Source organism: Cottoperca gobio, chromosome 16, assembly GCF_900634415.1.
Source record: "Cottoperca gobio chromosome 16, fCotGob3.1, whole genome shotgun sequence".
In the NCBI taxonomy this organism is placed as follows: Eukaryota; Metazoa; Chordata; class Actinopteri; order Perciformes; family Bovichtidae; genus Cottoperca; species Cottoperca gobio.
The window spans coordinates 14,446,621-14,467,264 of NC_041370.1; the positions used below are offsets into that span (position 1 = coordinate 14,446,621).

The 20,644-nt window shown below is 40.3% G+C and overlaps 1 protein-coding gene and 2 non-coding genes across 5 annotated transcripts in view; 1 reads left to right on the forward strand and 2 right to left on the reverse strand.

Moving 5' to 3' along the window:
* Positions 1–194: 194 nt before the first annotated feature.
* On the reverse strand, positions 195–267 carry trnar-acg (transfer RNA arginine (anticodon ACG)). Its single transcript has one exon. It is a non-coding gene; the product is annotated as a tRNA-Arg (tRNA).
* A 277-nt stretch (positions 268–544) lies between these two features.
* Positions 545–617, reverse strand: trnar-acg (transfer RNA arginine (anticodon ACG)). The gene has a single exon. It is a non-coding gene; the product is annotated as a tRNA-Arg (tRNA).
* A 497-nt stretch (positions 618–1,114) lies between these two features.
* The window catches only part of deptor (DEP domain containing MTOR-interacting protein), a 28,392-nt gene continuing 8,862 nt past the window's right edge, over positions 1,115–20,644 (forward strand). For 2 of the 3 annotated variants that reach the window (XM_029452336.1, XM_029452335.1), the window contains exons 1-7: positions 1,115–1,471; positions 1,737–1,826; positions 5,926–6,104; positions 6,567–6,690; positions 13,014–13,192; positions 18,071–18,253; positions 19,471–19,608. In XM_029452336.1, the coding sequence (XP_029308196.1) occupies positions 1,458–1,471; positions 1,737–1,826; positions 5,926–6,104; positions 6,567–6,690; positions 13,014–13,192; positions 18,071–18,253; positions 19,471–19,608 (907 nt within the window). In that variant the 5' untranslated portion in view covers positions 1,115–1,457. The remainder of the gene's footprint in view (positions 1,472–1,736; positions 1,827–5,925; positions 6,105–6,566; positions 6,691–13,013; positions 13,193–18,070; positions 18,254–19,470; positions 19,609–20,644) is intronic. The other variant, XM_029452334.1, reaches the window with a different exon arrangement.

Here is a 20,644-nt window from a genome sequence, read left to right on the forward strand (position 1 = left end):
CGTAATATGTGTGTTGAATCCTTTATTTGTATATGAGCAAAGCATTTCTAGTCCTAGATCACCATCCTGAGCCTGTGACAATATATAGCAATGATAGTTCGACATATAATTTCCAGGGTTGAACCATATACCACACAGTCTATGTGTTGAGTAATGTTCATACACATTTTCTCAAAGTCAAATTGAGAAAAGAACGAGCTAGCCAGGAGTCGAACCTAGAATCTTCTGATCCGTAGTCAGACGCGTTATCCATTGCGCCACTAGCCCGATAGAGATACACCGTTTCAGTAACTCTAGTGAATTGTAGCATCAGTGAAATAGAGTTACTGATTGTAGCTGATAAAGTATTTAGTAGGTTAGTTCCTGTATAGAAGGAAGAAAGAATGTTTAATGGGAAGACAGAATCGTAGGCTGCTACTACTCTTCACAATAGATGATAGATACGTGAGACTGAGAGAAAATCAAAACTGTAGTTGTATTCATTGCTTACTTCAGTTAAAACAGAGCATAGCACAAACTAATTTATCTAAGTTAAGAAAAGGAACGAGCCAGCCAGGAGTCGAACCTAGAATCTTCTGATCCGTAGTCAGACGCGTTATCCATTGCGCCACTGGCCCGCTTGCCGTAAGCCGTGGTTACATTTCCATCTTAAACGTATTTAAGGCGTGGTTGTATTAGGTAATTTCCATAGTCAGCTTAAACGACATTAGGTGTAGTGTGACTCGTGGTATCTTGATGTAAAAACACAATGATCCTGTTGACATGTTCACCAAATCATTGGGTAGGAGCGCTGGATGTAAAGGTGAGTGGGAAGGAGAATAGCTGATGAACTGTTTGTTCGTGTGGATTTTTGCTATTGCATTGGTTACATATTACACTGTATGGTCTGTGTTTTACGTAATAAAAACGCATGTAGGTGTACCAACTCAAATTACATCAAACATAATACAACATATAATTCTTCGTAGGACTAAGCGGTGTCTGAATCGAGCGCACTCACATGCCTCTGTAACCCCGCCCCTCCGGTTAACTCCCCCAGTGACGAAAGCAGAGTCCGCCCAATGCGGGGGCTTTGTGGATGGGCACTGGCTGCACTGTGGAGAAAAACGTGCATGCATCCCGTGTGGTGTGTCAGTGACAAACAAACCGACCCAACGCTCAGAGATACACTCGGCTTTTAAAATTATTACAAGCGTTACATCCAAACAATACCAGATAGAAAGAGGGATTCATGAAGGGAACAAGGCATGCACGCATGCGTTAATGTGTGTGTGTGTGCAGATATTCCAAGGTGTTGGAGGTTTTCGAGGAATTAAAAGTGGGCTGATGGAGCTGATGGCACACGGAGGGCTGGGCAATGACTTCTGACTGCCTGCATTGTTGCATGTTTCCTGGAATGGAATATTTTTTATCCTCATTCATCAAAAGGAATTATTGATAGACTTTTTTCACTCTCAATGGTGCTTGAAGGGTAAGCAAAAACCGAGGCGTCAGCGCATTGTTTATTCTTTGAAATCATCACCGCGTGGATGCATGCATGCCTTTGTTTTTCAACCCATTCGTTCCCCTTTATGTTTGTCAGCTAGAAAGATACTGATGCACACTTTGCTGCTCAGCATCTTTTTACTCATTTCCAAGAAATGCAAGAATGCATTTTCCCAGTGCAGAAGGATGCCTTTGTGTATGGATATTTGGCAACAAAAAACACCCTGGGTGTGTGTCTCTTGTGTTTGCAGAGAGATGGACGGCATCGGGAACACCATGCAAAAGAAGGCTGCAGAGCTGGAGCGGCTGGCCGAGGTGCTCGTCACTGGAGAACAGCTGAGGTAGGTCGGTCGGTCCCGAATCAGGAATCAGGCTGACCCTGGGTGTGCTTGCAGGTCACACATCTAAAGAAGCTGTGAAATTTGTCAGGATCATCTACAAAACTGACCACCAAATGTGCCTTCATGACTGAATGCATGCTAATCAATAAATCCTGTAATTAAATAATAATTGTTTAGTTAGTTTTCATGCTCAATCTTGCATGTTGTTGTGACCCAGATCAGGATGAATAAGACAGGACATGATGCATATAAATATATACATTAGAAAGTGGGGTGTTGTAAGCATGTTTGACAGCAGGTTAATGATTATGCATGTGCTCTCCCTCAGTGCAAACTGGCACTTCATTCAGTTTCAGCTCCACTGCAGGATGCACAGCCCCTCCCTGTGCACATGTTGCCCCTCACCTATATAACATGTACATTTCAGCCTGAGGCATTGTCTAGATTCTAAAGGATATTGTTTTGCTTTTTTAAGACTGAACACCTGACTCATTTTTGTTACTCCAGAAATACAGTGCCCTTTGAGCTGCACATGGAATGATCATCCTACTAATCATTATCTCACCCTGCCCATTCATCCTATCAGGGAATTGTATGGCTAACCCTGGCAGAGTTGTTTACATGCTGCACCCTTTGACCTACTGTACGCAAAGAAAGGCCCCAAAACCCTGGTGGCGTTGGCTGGCTCACGCTCCCAGCAAAGAATAGAGGCTCCGTAGGTAAAGCTTGGCACCAATGCCAGGAATTTCAGCCCCCCCACTGATCTATGAGGGAAATACACCGCTGAGTTGTGCTTTCCAGCTGGGTGGGATACACTGAGTTAGAGCTTTGCTGTTTCTGTAGAAGGGCACGCTGTAACATTGTTCTGTTCTGGATAACCATAAAAAGTAACACTAGTCATCACTTCAAGAGATTAAGAGCTTGTGTCTGGACATTTTCTTCGGTGTACTTTTGCTTAGCACCAGTGTGTGTGTTTTTCTGTTTGACATTGAATACTGCGTGTGTCAGTGTCCCTGGCACAGCTGTATACTGACGCTGCCAGCTGGCAGTGTGTCTGGTGTCAGTGAACGATGGGTTGGTCGGGGTTGCTCACCCAGAGTCCTCTACCTCTGATGTTCTGGGTGAAAGGGCTTGAGGTTGTAGGTTGTATCTGGGTCTCACTCGCAGTGAGGGAGTTGGCCAATGCAGAGCGAAGTGAGTGGGCTCGGGTGCATGTTTTGACCATGGACTGGATGTAGGATGGGCCTGTTCTATTCACAGCACAGTGGGCCAGTACCAGTGTCTTGAAGCAGATTCGGGCAGCCACTGGTAACCAGTGAAGGGAGTGGAGGAGCGGTGTAGTGTGGGAGAACTCGTGTAGGTTAAAGATCAGTCGGGCTGCTGCATTCTGGATGAGCTGTAGAGGTCAGATGGCACATGTAGGTAGTCCAACCAGGAGGGAGATGCAGTAGTCAAGGCATGAGATGACAAGAGTCTGGACCAGAACATGCATCGCCTTCTGGGTCAGTAGGGAATGTATCCTCCTGATATTGTAACGGGTGTATCTGCAGGAGCGATGCTGTCATTGAAGGACAGTTGGTCGTTCAGTGTCACACTCAGATTCCGAGTCGGGGAAACAACCAAAGTGCTGATGTTGATGGTAAGGTCTTGGATGGGAGAGCCCTTTACTGGAAGGATAAGCAGTTTGGTATTGTCAAGGTTGAGCTTTAAGTGGTGTGCAGACATCCACTGAGGGATGTCAAACAGACATCTGGGTTTCGGAACTGGGAAAAGACGGAATCAGTTGAGTGTCACCTGTGTAATTGGTAGGAGAAGTCATGAGACTGAATGAGAGAGCCAAGTACATTTTTGTACAGAGAAAAGAGGAGGGGACCCAGTACGGAGCCCTGAGGAATCACAGTGGTGAGTTGACAGGGGCCGATACAGATCCTACCCTGTCGGTACAGCCTTTTAGGTAGGATTTGAGCAGGAGTGCAGTGCCTGAGACTCCCAGTTCTTGGAGGGTGTAAAGAAGGTGGTTCACTGTGTTGAACACTCAAAGGCCATCCTTACCATAACACTTAGAAGTAATGGAATTCAGGAGGTACTGCAGTTTCACAAGCGTGTTGGAGAACTACGATGGCCTACATGTAACTACATGTAGTATGTTAACGTGTAATGTTAGCATGATAACATTAAACTAAGTTGACATGCTAAACGTACCTGCTTAGCATCTCCATGTTGCTTTTTTATTGTGAGCATTTAGCCTTTATCTGTGCCTAAATACAGTCTCACATGGATTCTACATTGTGCAGTACAAACACACGCTGGGCAGTTTAATGATGGATGTTCTCCCTCAGTATTTTGACTCAACTCGACCAAATGATGACACAAGGGACCGAGAGAGTCACAGTCAATGTCATTTAGTGAGCAGTAGAATTCATGAAAACAAGATTAGACCTGATATGAAACGCAGCTCGTATAAAAGCAAGGAGTGTACCTAATTCGCACCTTTTTGTTTGGTCGTTTTATCACAAGCTCATGGAACCATGAGTGATATAGTTCCTGGTACTGATAACAGTACACTGGCTGTTTGAATATCTTATCAAACATTTGTGTCCCATCATGGCGATTGCTCGTAACGTAGAGCAGATCTGTTTCAGACACAGGTTGGAAAAAGGACAGAAACACAGATACCATGACACACACACACACACACACAGACACAGGCACATGCAGCTGCTGTAGTAAGGCTTGTGACCAGTTCATCGTGGTGAATAGGCCGTTTGTTGCACCACGGCAGTATGTGATAGAGATAGAGGCTTCGTGAACGTTTGCAGCCTGGGGCGTCATTATGGTCAGCCAGAGACTCATTCAGAGACACAATTTTAGGAAATGCTATCACAGAGAGTAACTAACACAGCAAGAACCCCTACCACAACACCTGAGCCTCCTATAAGGAAACGGCAAGATGTTTTTGAGATGATTCATGGGTAGATGAGCCTTAAAGGCAGAGGAGGAGGAGGAGGAGGAGGAGGAGGAGGAGGATGCTGGGTCTGGTTGGAAGTGAAATCTGTTCAGCTGAGGTTGTTTGGCCAGATCAGTGTGTGGGTCTCACTTTTTAGGCTTGGACCAGGGCTGTCACTGCTAATCCGTAATGATGCTCGCCAGCTGCACACAGACTCAGCATGGAGTGGAACTAGCTAGCTACAGGAAGCTTGGCTAAAGGCTATGGTGGGCTGTTTCACAATAATCAGGGTCAGAAAGAGGTCACCTTGATGATGTGAAATCAGCATCTAGGCCATCTGTAGAAGCACGAGAAAGCTGCCATGTCATCATGCAACACAGTCACATTAATAATCCCTGCAGACAGTGTTTGAATGCCATGCATTCACCTTGAGCCCAGAGGAGTGTTTTAGCTCTGTCTCATAATACAAACATAGATTTGACCTTGTATGAAGGTTCAGTTTGTTCTTTTGGTTAATGTTTTCTACTACTAGGAAAATATTTGTATCTTATAGACTAATTTATGATATGCAGCTAACCTAGATAACTAGAACAGGGAATTGGGAAGACAAAAAACATATTAAAACTCTAAACTATTTTAGTTTATTAAAATAACAAGTCCCCAATTTTTAATTTTTAATTAACACCCACCCACTCAACAAGAACAACACAACATTGTCTCTGTATAGAAAATAACAATGCTACTAGTAATTGTATTGTGTATGAATATTGAAAATCTATAAACATGAAAAATGAAATAAATAAAAGTAAGAATACATTTTTTAATACAATTATAAATAATAATAAATAAAAGATGGTCAGGTAGCAAAGTTTGTAAGTAGTTACAGTAATTTATAATATTATTCTATAAAAATTGCAGAGCTAGAAGTAAAATACACTATATGTCTGACTGTGAAGAATTTAATTGGGAAGAATCAAATTACATCCCAAATATTGCTATGAAAAGGCAAATCTTATTACTTCCAGGAGGAATTGTTACTCTAGACTTCAAATCATTGATTTCAAATGGGCCCTGATAAACCAAAAGTTTAGCATGTCTAAGAATTCTCAATAAGTTTTTGTTCTCCTCTGCGGTTTGTTTGGTGCCCTACAGGCTGCGGCTCCACGAGGCGAAGGTGATCAAGGATCGACGGCACCACTTGCGAACTTACCCAAACTGCTTTGTGGCCAAGGAGCTCATTGATTGGCTGATCGAACACAAGGAGGCCTCAGACCGAGACACGGCCATCAAGATCATGCAGAAACTTTTGGACCAGAGCATCATTCACCACGGTGAGGCTGAACTGCGTGTGTGTGTGTTTTTGTTGGCTTATTCTTGTACAGTACGTACTTCTGTTGTGGTTTTACATTCTATAAATGCAAGGGTCTCTTTCTCTTTCTTTCTTTCTTGACGACCTGTGCCTCTTAATTGATGATTCTCTGTGTCTTCCATCCAATTTGGCTCCAATGTAGCGTCTCACTACCGGTTTCACATTTGAGCAGGCACTGACACAGAGACAGAAGAGTGGGCTGCCTCTTCCTCTTTAGTTGAAGTTTAGAGAGAAACAATTCAGTATTAACTCATCCCAGTTGTGTTTACATTTCACTGACCGTTTCATACAAACATAATCAAAATTCCCATGATCCTATTATGTGCCACTTTTACTTGTACTTTTTTCTACCATCATTAATGACACCCACACTTGCTGGTTATAGCCTTAAGACTAAACCCTCTATGCATGTGTGTGTTTTCAGTGTGTGACGAGCACCGAGAGTTCAAAGACCTGAAGCTGTTTTACCGTTTCCGGAAAGACGACGGCACGTTCCCGTTGGATAGTGAGGCCAAAGTCTTCATGAGGGGGCAGAGGATCTATGAGAAGTACGAGAACACACAAACACGACATGTCACAGAAATTCCCCAGGCATCTCTCAGCATTTTTCATAGATTTTCTCTTTTGTATTTTCAGCATGTAGAAGTTACAGGCAGCTGCTGGTTAGCTTAGCATAAAGACCAGAAACAGTGGGAGTTATATGTTGGACTGTTTCTTGGCCGGGACCATTTGGACAGAGCCAAACTAGCTATTTTACTGTGATACAAATACTGATTGTTATTAAGATATATGGCTTACCTTCTCAAAGATGGTACTAGTGAAACATGGTGATATGATGTGACGTGAACAGTGAGCTACCACTTCACAATCTCATGCTTTTTAAACGTATGTCCTCTTGGCAAACAATAGCTTTTCCTGCCTTCCTTTTTGTTTCTCTTTGTGGGAGTGACTGGCATTCTCCATGGCAAGCTGATCGAGTCCGTCAGGAATGCCGCCGCCATTAATGTTTAGAAAATTAGTTTTGCTGGTAAAATGGATTCTGTTAGATTAGAAGGCAACATTTTGAGTTTAACTAGTTTTTAGCCATGATAAAGCCTGCAGGGATTGGAAAATCACAAGATATTGGAAGCATCTTGACAAAAGATGACTCATAGCATTTGTCCAGAGACAGGCTGGATTTAGCGGAGGGCAGAGGACACCACTAATGGGATTGTTTATGTCTGTCAGCTTTCTACCCACGATGCCGTTTTTCCAATAGTGATTGTTTCTATAGTAACTGTAAAGTCTTCCTGTGTGTGTGTCTCCACTCCTCTTAGTAGCATCTCTACAGTTTTGTATTCGCACACACACTCTGAGTTTTCAACCAAATAAGTACACACACACACACACACACACACACACACACACACACACACACACACACACACACAGCTTGACTCCCCTTCCTTGTCCCACACATCCTTCCACCTCTTTGTCAACGCTATTTCTGTGCCTCTCTTAACACATACAGCGACACTCTTCCAAACAGAGACCTATTTTCCTTACCTTTTTCTGATACAACACACAGTATATATTATATATACACATACGTATATATAAACACACACACACATACACAGAGACGCACATCGGTTGCATAAGAGGAAGAAATAGTCCAAGGGGAGACATCTGTCGTCTCAGCTCTTAAAGCTATGTGTTTATGTAATCACCATGGTGCAGCCCAGGACACACACACGCACACACGCACACACACACGCACACACACACGCACACACACGCACACACTCAAGCTTGCTCGGGTGGTTACTTGCTTGCGAACTAGAGTTGCTTCATGATTACTCTTATTGCACAACAGTCCTGCAACATAAAAGAAACCAGTCTCCTGCCTGAATACAAATCTATGCTATCAACTAAATTACTTATAAATGAACAAGACGCTAGATTGTTAGTCTTGAACAGGAAGTAGTTGTCTGCCTCAGCATACTTCTACAGCAGGAGATCATAACCATTCACTACTTTGCTCTTCTAGTTTTTGTACATTCCAAAATAGAGTTTTGTTTATTTATTTCATAAATACCGATGAAAATACCATGAAATTTGGTACACACATTCACGTCTCCTTCAGGATGAGTTGTGATAACTTTGGGGATTCCTCTGACACCATCAGGGTCAAAAATGTTAGGGATCAGTAGGATTTTGGAAATCTACTGGTGAGATTTTTATGAAACTTGGTGGAATAATTTTTCACTTATGGAAATGCTGTACGCTGTGTTTAGTGCTCATTAGCTCATTTTAGCATGCTAATACACCACAACTAAGATGTTGAACATGGTAAACATACAGTATGTTACATCAAGTACCCTTCCACATATCCAGATTTACATGTAGTTATTCCATTGGAGAAATAAACACCCGTCTTCACACACACACATCAGTCTCTGGTGCTGTCAATGTTCAAATCAGCATACACAAACTCCAATAAACAAGCTACAGGAAGGTGTGTGTGTGTGTGTGTGTGTGTGTGTGTGTGTGTGTGTGTGTGTGTGTGTGTGTGTGTGTGTGTGTGTGTGTGTGTGTGTGTGTGTGTGTGTGTGTGTGTGTGTGTGTGTGTGTGTGTGTGTACACTCTAGATTGTGGTTTAATGGCACCATCATAGATGATTTATTCATGCTCTTATTGAACTATCAAAAAAAAAAAAAGACCTTTTTAAATAAATGTATCAAAACACTTGAATCTAACCTTTATTTATCCGGGGTAGATTCACTGAGCATGAGTTGCCTGCTCCATGTTCACACACATTCACACTTGCAGTAGCACCAGAGTGTTATCTGTTAGCCTCACTCGGGCAGCTGTGGGTAATGTGCGTTGCTGAAGGGCAACTCAGTACTAACGATGAGCAAGGTTCAAGCTTTGCTCGTTCAGTTCTACACTCATAAAGTTTCTTACTTATTAAAGGTTTGGGCTATTCTCAACTCACACTGATCACGAATCGATTAGTTGATTTAATCAACAGAACTGAGTTTCAAAATCATTCAAATTCTACCAATCAGCCATTTAGCATTAAAAAAGCAAAATAAATGCTCTCTAGGGCTCATGGTAATGTTCCTGAGCATAACTGCACATGTGGATCTTTTTTCTTTTTTTGTTTAAATTATACTTCACATAAAGTTCTACACTGTATTTGTATCGGTCAATAAGTTTGTAACTTTTGTACATGCATACATCAGAAACATTTTGAATATGACAAAGTAATCTGTTCTAGGAAATGAATGACAAATCGTTTAAATAAAATAAGTACGTCTCGTCATGTGCACACGTTTATTTAGTGTGTGTGTGTGTGTGTGAGATAGAAAGAGGAGACAGACGATGCTGCTTATCAGTTCCATGTGTCTTGTCAAGGCTAGAACACGTCTCAGTTTAGACTGTCTCTCATTGCCCACGCACCACATTCCTAAAGGAGCATTTTGCATGTATTAGCTCATTAACTGCAAATTGCATTTTGCATACATGACCATTTTCTGCATTCCATACATCCGTCACATGCTTTTTTTTTCTTCCAGATACATTAGATACATGCTGCTAAAACCTTTTTAATTTCTAAAAATACCATTGGTTTATCGTGTGCTCCACAGATGTAAAGGGAAAGATATCTGTGTCACTGCACAGCTAGGGCTAATTACGACTGATGATGGCTGCTGGTTCATTACATCAACTGTTGTCTCTGTTTAAGAATAAATCCTAACGTTTCCACATGACTCACTGATAACTGGTCAAATGTCTTTGGTTATTACAGTAAATCGAGTCCATCATACAGGCTTATAAACAAAGTAAGTTTTACCATAAAGACATTTGAATAATGTTTTAACTAGGCTAGCTTATCTTGAAGTAGTGCTAATCTGTACAGAAAGTCCTGATAAGTACAAAATGTATTTGTTGTTCCATAAGATTGCTGTTCGGAGCATTTGGATACAGTTACTGATTAAAGGCTGTACAAATATAACTGCTCTGATATTTGAAAGTAAAATGTCACTAAAGGTTCAGTTTGTGTAACAGAACTAGTCATTTAGCTGTCAAGTGGCCACAATGCAGCTGAAATGGGGTCATAAATACCACTGTCACATCATTTACTGTCACAACCTGTGTCTTTGGTAGTAATGCTCACCATTACTGAGCTGTGAGCCTCTCTTGTTAAGCAAATGCAAACAATTGGAATTGAATTAGGAGGCCATTACAACTTGGCTTCCTCTACTTCAGTTCTACGTACTGTAAAAATAAGCTATATTTAGGAATTACTTAGGTTCAGTGTTAAATAACTAAAGGTAAGGCCCAAGAAAAAAACCACATTCAGCTTCCTCCATATCACCTTCCAGGTCACATGATTCTTGGTCTGATGTTTTTATAATCTATTGTTTATTAGTTATTTTTTAGCACTATGACTTACTTTGTAGTGCCTTCACATGTCCCTTAAAGGACCCATAAAGTTGTATTTTGGTTTCTAAAAGTAGTAGCATGGCCATCAGTGCCTGAACTTCACGCAAGACCAAATCTGAGAGCAGGTAAGAGCCTGGTGGTCCTACAACCGAATCTCAGTTGGCACCACTCCAGCTGAGTTAGGTATGCTGACTGAGCAACTACGCTGAGTGCGTATCCAGGTCACGGCAGCTCGCCTCATTCCACTTTGAGTTATAATGAACCATTTACATTCTGTGTGTACAGTCTCACATCTTGCATAATCTACTACATAATACTCAAGATGCTATTATTCAAAGTACTGTGCTTTACTTTGAGGACAGTACTTTGAGTCAATCCCTTTTAAGAACACACAACATGATCTGTTGACGTAACATGTTTAAATGGCGTTGTGTACTCAGCCACGTCACCGCGGAACTTTTTGTCATAACATTTGTATTATGATGTTGGCTGCTAATATGGGTCATATTTTTCTGATATTGTGGGCCGTTGTCCCACGAAAGCTCCCCATCTATCAACATTTGACATCTAAACAAAATGATGTTGACTTTGCATGAGTGAAGGACGTAAACAGTCCTAGGTGTGCACCTCTAACTATTTTCTTAAATGTATTTAAATGAATGTGAAGTTTGAGGAATACAGTGCCACCCTGGGACTAATTTTAACAGCGACGCAAACCTTCTTTTGATATTTGGGTCATAGTTGAATGAACCACACTGAGTGGATGGTACCGGCAGAAAGAACTCCAAGGCTTTTTACAAGCAGCTGTCCCTGATTTAGCTTTCATTTAGTTTAATTTCACATGTTAGGATCTAAATTCAGCTTCATTAAAGTGGGATTTGTTTTTCCTGGGCTCTGGAGGTTTTTCCACTAATGCAAGACGTGTTAGTGTCACGTTATATCAGGTTTGTTTTATCAGTACAAAAACCAAAGTGTAAAATGACAATTTGTTGTTTTGTGAGGGGTTATGTCCCAGACTACTTCTTGGCTGGGACCATTTTCCAGGCAACCAGCAGAGACTCAGTTAGTGATCCCTGAAGGTGCCGATGGGCAGATTGTGTTACCTTCAGACAGAGCCAAGCAATCTGTTTTCCCCTGCTTCAAGTCTTTATGCTAAGCTAGGCTAACTGTCTCCTGGCTGTAGCTTCATATTTGGAATTCATCCATTAAACTTTTTGTATTTAATCTCTGGATTGACTGGACTGGTTGTATGAATTTGTGAAGAGAAGTCACGTCCACGGTTAAATTAATACAGATTTAAAGATTATCTGTTTTCTCACAGATAAGCAGGCACTACTTGTTCTACTATTTCAGTTTGGGCCGGTCTAATTAGTTCGGTAGTTGTTAAAGTTTCCTAGCCTGGAGCCTAAAACCTTCGGCTATGGGATGTGCAAATATTTTGCGTCTTTATCTGATAACTTTACATTTTTTCATAGTTATAATGAACTTTATTATAATTATCACAAGTTCATTAAATGTTTTGAGCATTCCTACACATCTCTCCCAATATCCCATAAAAGACATGTACCTGTCTGTATTAAACTGTTAGGTGTGTAGTTTTGACAGTTTAGTGAATGATAGCCGTTTAAACTGAATGTGGGGATACATTCTGTGCCGGCAGCGAAACGCAGCCAACAAAGATGTGGGACGTTTAGTATCTCTGTCTCTTTCATGGTACAGCTTGTTGCTAGCACATGTTTTGACACGTACAGGTGTATCACAGAAAGCTTATTGTTTCTTATAATTACTGCTTTTCTGGTTTCTATTGTGTGAATGTTCTGGTGACAGTGTTTGGGTGTGATTGTGTGCATGTGTGTACTTGTTGTTTTTAGTTTGTTGATCTGTAGTTTTGGTGCACGAGGCTCATGGAATAACATAAAATTATTTTATAATATTCACTTATGTGGCTGAGAGGCTAATCCGGAGGCAGTTACAGTGCAGAGTTTGTTCTTTTTGACCGTGCAGATTACAGAGTTTTCCCTGCTGGAAATTTCCACTTAAGAAATCTTACTTTTCCCAATAACCCTCATTTTACTGAACACACCTCTTGGATAATTAAACAGTGCTATTGGGTCATATTATCATAAATATTGCAGCATTTCAGATAACTCGGTTTGTTCCCTCAGATAGATGTACTGTATATAACACTGCCTGATGTTTCTATAGCAACATCAGACATTTTCACATTGCTTTCCCCGATACAGTCAACAGTACTGCACTTAGATGCTACATTTATTACAATTTCCCACAAAGCTAAACATCAAACTGCCATTAGTGGAGCGAGTGGGTTGTTTTAATTTAACCTTAGTGTATGAATTGCCTTTTTGAATACTACTCTGTCCCACTCTTAGACTTCCTAATCAAGTACAGTAACACATGTTGGCTCTTCTTCTATGCACAGGTTGATGAACACAGAAAACAGCCTGTTACAAACCAGGGAGGAAGAGGGCGGGTCGTTCGAGCGGGCGCTGGTGGCCTCTGAGTTCATCGACTGGCTGCTGCAGGAGGGGGAGATGGCAACCAGGGAGGAGGCAGAGCAGCTGGGACGGAGGCTTCTTGAACATGGCATCATCCAGCACGGTGAGGAAGACGGGGAAACTGTTCCTGCTCTTTTATGTACTGAAAACAATTTGAACAACCTACAGTATCAAGCAACACCTGCATTCAGTTAGCCCATTTGTTCTAAACACTATATTTAGTATAATGAAGAAAAACAACATTTGTTCTGATTAAGTCTAAAGTCTTGAAATCTGGTACACACAAACTTTGGGCAAGTCTCTTTATGAGATACCAAATACTTGATTTTGCTCCTTGTAGTTTTTGAGATGCAGCCTTTTTCTTATCAGACTATACCTAGTCTTTGGGATTATATAGATAATACAAAGTAGTCCCATGTGCCCAAAGACTAAATATATTATGATAAGAGCAGAAAAAGCGATCTGACGGATTTCAGTTGCTGGCACAAATGGGGTTATACAAAGTGATGATTAACATGTAGGTCATTTTATCTCAAGTACTACAACATTTTATTACTTGCTGCTTAAACCTACGTCAACTGAGTGGCACACAATCTGACTGCAGGTCACGCTATTGACAGATTGATGATCTGTGAATGACACAGTGAAGCCAGAAGGCCCTGCAGTAGTCACACGATCCTGTCAAAGAGCTCTGCTGGTACATCATGGCGACTGTTTCTGCTGTCCTGGCTCTTTGCTCTTTTGCGTCATGCACTCTGATAACTGTTGTAGACTTATAGTATGATTACAGCCCTTTCTGCTCACTTAAGCAAACTGTTTTGACTTTTAAAAACTGTCCTTGTCAAAGTCGAGTACAGTTAAATCTGAGCACGCAGCAGCTTTTAACACAGAGAGCCAGCTGGCATCAAAGATGTGTCTGGATAGATTACAGGGACAACCTTCTATTTAAAAAAAATTGTATTAAAAAAACTTCTTGCCCTCTCAACTGAAACAAAAACAATAGGTCAACACGGTCTCAATTGGGAAACTAGAAACTTTAAAATAGAAGTTTAAAACTCGTTACAGCTCATTTTGGGTTCTGAACTGACCCACATAATATCTCACACTGGCTGGGATCGTATTTCACTTCTTATTTCTCTGTCTCCTATGCCTGACCTGACCTGGTTCAGGTTCAAGAGTGAGTTACTGAATGTTACTTAGTAATAAACATGAGGGAGCTGTGACCTGAATGTCACAGGTATCAGGAGGTCAACAAGTTGTACTAGCTGTAGACCAGGGCTGTTATGTTATCTGTGAATATGTGATATACATACACACTTGATGTATGCAATTGGTTCAGCTTATTATTTTAGCAGAAAGAGGCACTGACGCGTTTCTTAAGTGAAAGTACTAATACCACTATGTGAAAATACTCCTGCATTCAAAAAAAGTATTTTAATATACTGTAGCTTCCTCTAATATCATATTTAATCATATTTTACAAGCTGATCATATGTTTTGGATATTACTTTGCATTCATTTAGCAAATAGCACAATGTAAAAAATGTGCTCTACCACCGATGCTGCAGAAGCCAGTTATATTATATTATATATGAATGTGTAAAGTAAGCAGTAATTCCAGCTGTCAGATAAATGCAGTGCAGTAAAAAGTAACATTACCTCAAAACTGAGTTTTAGTTCCACAATGAAAACAGACAAATCTGTGAATATCAACTTTAAAACGGGGATGTATGAAATGTTTAATCAACTTGATCCGACAAGAGCCATCAGAAAGCAGGTAGAGACAGATTTTCTTCATTAGTACACATTTCGCCATCACTTCAGTAGTTTATTGAGGAGTTTCACAAGAACTGAAACCCGAAGTGTTTTCCTTATTTCATTTATAATAGAAGTAATGCTTCTGCTTTGTGTGCAGTCTGATCCAACATGTTACTTCTGGGTGAAGCCCCTTGGTAAATCAAGGCATAATTATCTGCAGCTGTTAGAATTCTTTTAGTTATCAGTACTACAGTACAGGCTATAACATTGTTGATGTTTTCTCGCTGAAAAGGTATTTTGTGAGATACTAAACATCGAGTGAATGCTGACCCACATAAGGTAATAGATGGTTGTCATTCTCCCCTCTACAGTGAGTCCGCAACAGTTTACATTTGAGATGTTCTTTAACAATGAACGTCGATCCTGAATTACTTTCCGCCGAGTCACCGTATGACAGGAAATTTGATTTGACGCTGATGGCTGTGGTTCATACCCGTGTCCGATTTTTAAATGAGGGTGTTTTATACTGCAGAGAAGTCACATGTCCTCAACATACAGTATCATGTAAGATTCTTTTTATCGTATCTTGAGATATACGTAGCACTTAGCTGCACTTAAAAAATAAAAAAAAATAGAGGATAGAATAAATCATTAAGTTTAGGCATTGGACATGTACAAGATGCCTTCAACACAACTGGGTGTTGGCATGTGGAACTACTTTGGTGTAGATTACAGACTGTATATGTCCATTAGGAACAATGCATCATAAAAACACCACTTCTCTTAGTTAATGTAACACAGAGCCTGATCTGCTTCCTGCTGGCCTCGTAGTGTCATCCTCCCTGTGGAAATAACTGCTCCACTAGTGCATGATATACAGACTTTGCACTGTTCATATCATCATACGCCCTTGAGTTACAGTGAGAGTGATTTAAACTAATTTAGTTGTGTTGATAATGTGTTTACAGGCCTTCAGTTCCCATTAGAAACGCATTATAAACATGCTGGAGAAGCTATCTGATCTGTGTCCCTGCTCTCTGCTGGGCTGGGCAGAGGTCGTGCTCACACATGCATATAATGTATAGAAGCAAAGTCTGGATGGATCCACATTGTGTTCATTGTTTACTGCGGGACAATATGGTGGCTGTTATTCAACACTATGCATCTGATCAGCAGAGATTAGTGAAGAGGCAGCTTTGAAACGGACCAAAAGGAAAGGTTGAAGTTAATGTACATACTGTAAGCAAACTAAAAATATAAATCATATGAATGTTCAGAGGAGAGTTGCTGTGTCAGTGTGCCAAAGACAACAACAGGCTGTAATCATACTGGGCCAGGCTTTATACGGTAAATCTTAAACTGACACAATAACATCAGTTCAAAGCAGCATTAGAAGAATTCAAAATCTACCAGGAGAAACTACTATTCCAGTTTATTGTGGAGAGGAGAGTAAAACACTCCTATAAAGGCTGTTCTATAGTCTTTGTTTTAATCTTTGTCACATTATGATAAAAGGATTTAGTCCGGTTGACGATAGCTTTGCAAAGGGGATGTAAACTAACCACACGCCCTGTACAGGCTGTACAGGCTGTACAGGCTTATGGGCATTGGAGAGATGGGTGAAAGGTATTTTAATATGAAATTAAAATGTGTACTTCACATATATTTAATTAAAATAAACTGCCTAACAATGACATGGCAATGTTGCATCTGTCCTTGTAGTACCTTGCCAGTCAAATAAATGGTCCGATACCTTGTCTAAAGCCCCGATGGATTAATTTCAGCCATAGAGGAAGAGAAGTTTTAGAAATTCCCAACACGATCTATGATTTTAATAGGGATATTTGGAAGAAATATATTTTTCTAATAGGTTTGAAACGTTCATGCTTACTAATGCAACGTGATCTATTAAAATCCTGTAAAGTAGGGAAATGATGGTGTTTTTAAAATCACTTGATTGAGGCTTCAGGATGAGAGTCAGGGCCATGTTTGATCTTTGGATCTGTAAATCCTCATGAAGGATGTTGGATATGTACGCTAAGAGGACGATAAGAAAACTTCTGTATGATCAGAACTGCTGCTGTAGAGAGCAACCTCCGACCAATGAGCACTGCATTAGATGAGTTGTTTTATTTTTGGGGAGAAGTGTGTTGATTTAATTTATCCTGTATGAATGGGCCTGATGAGTCATCTCGGTATGACGTTACAGTGCAAATAAACCAGTCTCGATAGAGCTCAAGAGGAATGCAGTCGCTCTTATTAAACACAGACTAATGCGCTTCAGATTCTAAGCAGGCTTTAAATGTATGTGGCCGAGTGGTTGATGGACTTGCTTGTGTATTTATTGTGATTTTTTTAAATAATAATTGTAGTATATTTATATTTATTTTTCATGTCAAATTTCACATGAACAAACAAAGGCATGAATCCGTATCAACGAAGACAAAATGGGGAAAAAAATATATAGGGGAGTTTTGCAACAACCCAAAAAAGGGGCAATCGATTGAATTAAAAAAACAAAAACAAAAAAATAATTGTTTTGATTTATAGCTACTCTAAATTGAGGATTGTTAACTGTGTTCCACATCCTGTGAGTCTTAACCTTTTATCTTATCATTTTTATAAAAGTCTTTCTTGACTGTATTTTCATTTCTCTGAATTTAGAAAATAATAATAAATTCTTAAAACAGAACTGCCACTAAAATAAACACAGGTCTTGAGCATTGACAGTGAATTGACAGGTGCATGTGTTTCTGTCATAAGCGTACTGATTTGAACCACATTGTTTTCTGGTATCTCCTCAGTCCAGCGGAGGTGGCTGAGGTCGACGCTCTCTGAGGTCACTTTGTGTTTGTTCATCAGCTCAGGTGATCTCAGTGGACAGTTTGTTTAGTGCTGCTCAGTCGAGTTCAGAGTTTCAGGCTCGGCTGGACTCGGTTCACTTTTGAGAAACGTAAATCTTTTTTAGCCAAACTGACTTGTGGAAAACCATATTAAATGTTCCCATATTTTTTACAATATAGTGTATAGAAATACTTTTAACAGAAACGGTTCCCTGTTAATGCTTTTAGTTATAGATATGCCATAATCAGTCAATTTCCTCCCGCTTTACAGCTCTCTATCTTCCTCATACTTTATCCTAAAGAAGAGACATCTAGTAGAGATGTTGCCTGTCTTATTTCTTCCTCTTTAACAAATCATATTTATTCTTCTTTGTCTCCAGTCACCAACAAACACCACTTTGCTAACGGGCCCCTCCTCTACCAGTTCAGGATGAATTTCCGGCGACGACGACGGTTGATCGAACTTCTTCACGAGCGAAGCCGCAGCATCCCCGAGAGTCACGACAGCCCCTTCTGTCTCCGCAAACAGAACTCAGATGGAGGCAACACCAGCTTCCTCTCAGGTACACACTGTACCAAATACATGTCTAATTTTATATTATATAGTATGCCAGCTATTTGTAGCGGTCAGTGTGTGGTGGACTGAGAAGCTAAGGTTACTTGTCCTTCAATTTAAGGCTGACTGTTTTGTGTCCTTATTTTCCCTATAAAATTATATATATCCTTTTGGTTATTGGTTTCTGTCATCTAAGGGGAAAAAACACTGACGTTTTAACTGCTATTGCTTTATCTTCTGTTGACACATACACACACACACACACACACACACACACACACACACACACACACACACACACACTGGCTGTGTCCTTGGTGGTATCTGCCATGTGAAGATAATAGAGTAGAGCTATTTGTGTTGCTAAGCAGAAGAACTTAATATAACTTGGCACTAAAATGAGCTGACTCCTGGTGACTTGGTCTAAATCAGTAGTTAAGATGTGTGGACATTTGAAACTTCAGCTCAGCTTCAGATTTGCTTTGCTTTTATTTATAAAAATATGAAGTATCTGCACTCTGTGGCCGTTCACAATTTCTACAAAAATATTTACATAAATGTAAAACAATGGCCAGCTCTAAAATGCATAACACAATCCAGTTCTTCAGCAAACTTTGGTAAAATATAGACTGGGGTTACCTTAATAATTAATACTGGAGATATTGATTCTCTCTTTGATATTTGTAACATCACCTATTCAAAGAAAGTTCCTCTGGCAAAGCTCAACAAGGTAGCACAAAGTGCTTGTACTTAACAAACAATGGTAGAGAGAGTGAGGTCCCAGGGGAACCTCGACTGAAGGGACAAACGTGTCAGGAAAACATGAAGTAATGGGAAAGAGGCTTTACACAACTAATATTTTATTTGGACAATTGCGAAAAGTTCAACCCACTTTTTCAAACATATGTGCTACTTTATACTAAATGAAGGAGATTAAATGAGGCATTTGTCTTCCCATTGAGCTGTAATTCAGAAAATGAATGAAGTACTGTTCCTGCTGTTGATTCGACCTACAGGTAGAAAGGCCAAGTTAATAAACGGTCAATAAATTCCAGTCTACATCGGGCGTATGTTTGTTGACGTATAGACTGGAGGGCAAAATATGTCTTATTTTTGTTGTCGTCTCTGTTGTTTTGTGTTTAATTGTGTATATTATTTACTGTGCAGTGCCACATTCAAATTGTGTCTTTAGTCTAACATCTCTCTTTGTCTCTCTCATCTCAGTGAGTCCCACTAAAGAGATTAAGGTGGTGGTCGGAGTCCGGCGGAGCAGCATGAGCAGCAGCTGTGGCAGCAGCGGTTATTACAGCAGCAGTCCGACGCTCAGCAGCAGTCCACCTGTGCTTTGCAACCCCAAGTCTGGTGAGACGACACGGACGGACACACACACACACAGTCTAGTTAGTGAAGGGCCACACTGTGAAGCTTTTAACAACAAATTCTACAGGCATATTCATTATTTATTAGTCATGCTGTACATAATCTGCCATAGACAATGGCAACCTGACCAAGTCGTGTTCCTGGTTTTCACCCAATGCATGCAGATCGGCTCCAAATAAATGTGAATAAATCAGTGTGGAAGTGATGTGTTATGTGCACATACTGACTTTTAATGGCTCCTGGGTGAAGCTTGGTGATGTTAACATATTGATTATACCTTAAATATGTTCTTTAAGTTACTAATTCCTCGTAACTAGTTTTTAAAATTCCTTCTTGTTTCTTGTGTATACACAAGTACACAAACTTAAAAAACTCATCTCCTGCAACTCATTCCATCAAAACTAACTTATTTTTGTAAATAATACATTTTAAAAAGTATAGGAGAAAGGCTTCATTACCTCGTGTTAACTACAGAGAAAGATCGATTTGTGCTGCTGGTAGGAAGTGATCATCATGCTTATAATTTAGTGTGTGTGTTTCCTTTTCTTTACCACTGTGAGTTTTCCTTTTGATGAGTCTAATTCAAGCAGAGTCCTTGACAGAGACTCTTTGTAGCACCAGAGCCCCCATGACATTGGCACTCACACACGCAATACACAATGAACAGGAAAAGGAAGGCACTCACACACACACACACACACACACACAAAATTCCCTTCTGCCTCACATTAACCTTAGTAAGTGTGCGCACACGATGGAAAGATAAGAACATCCACAAAACAAAACATCCACAGTAGACTATAAAGTTCTGGTATGCCTTTATGAAGCCAAAGAGATAAAAAAAAAAGAACAAGTGATTTGTCAAGAACACACATGCTATCTATCTAAGTGATGTTCTCTCAGGTCTGTGTGAAAGAAGTAATTCAAGACATTTTAGTTTTTGTATTTAACACACTTTACTCCACATTTTCTTAATTCATAGGAGTTGTCAAAAATGTATCAAAGAACATCCGATACA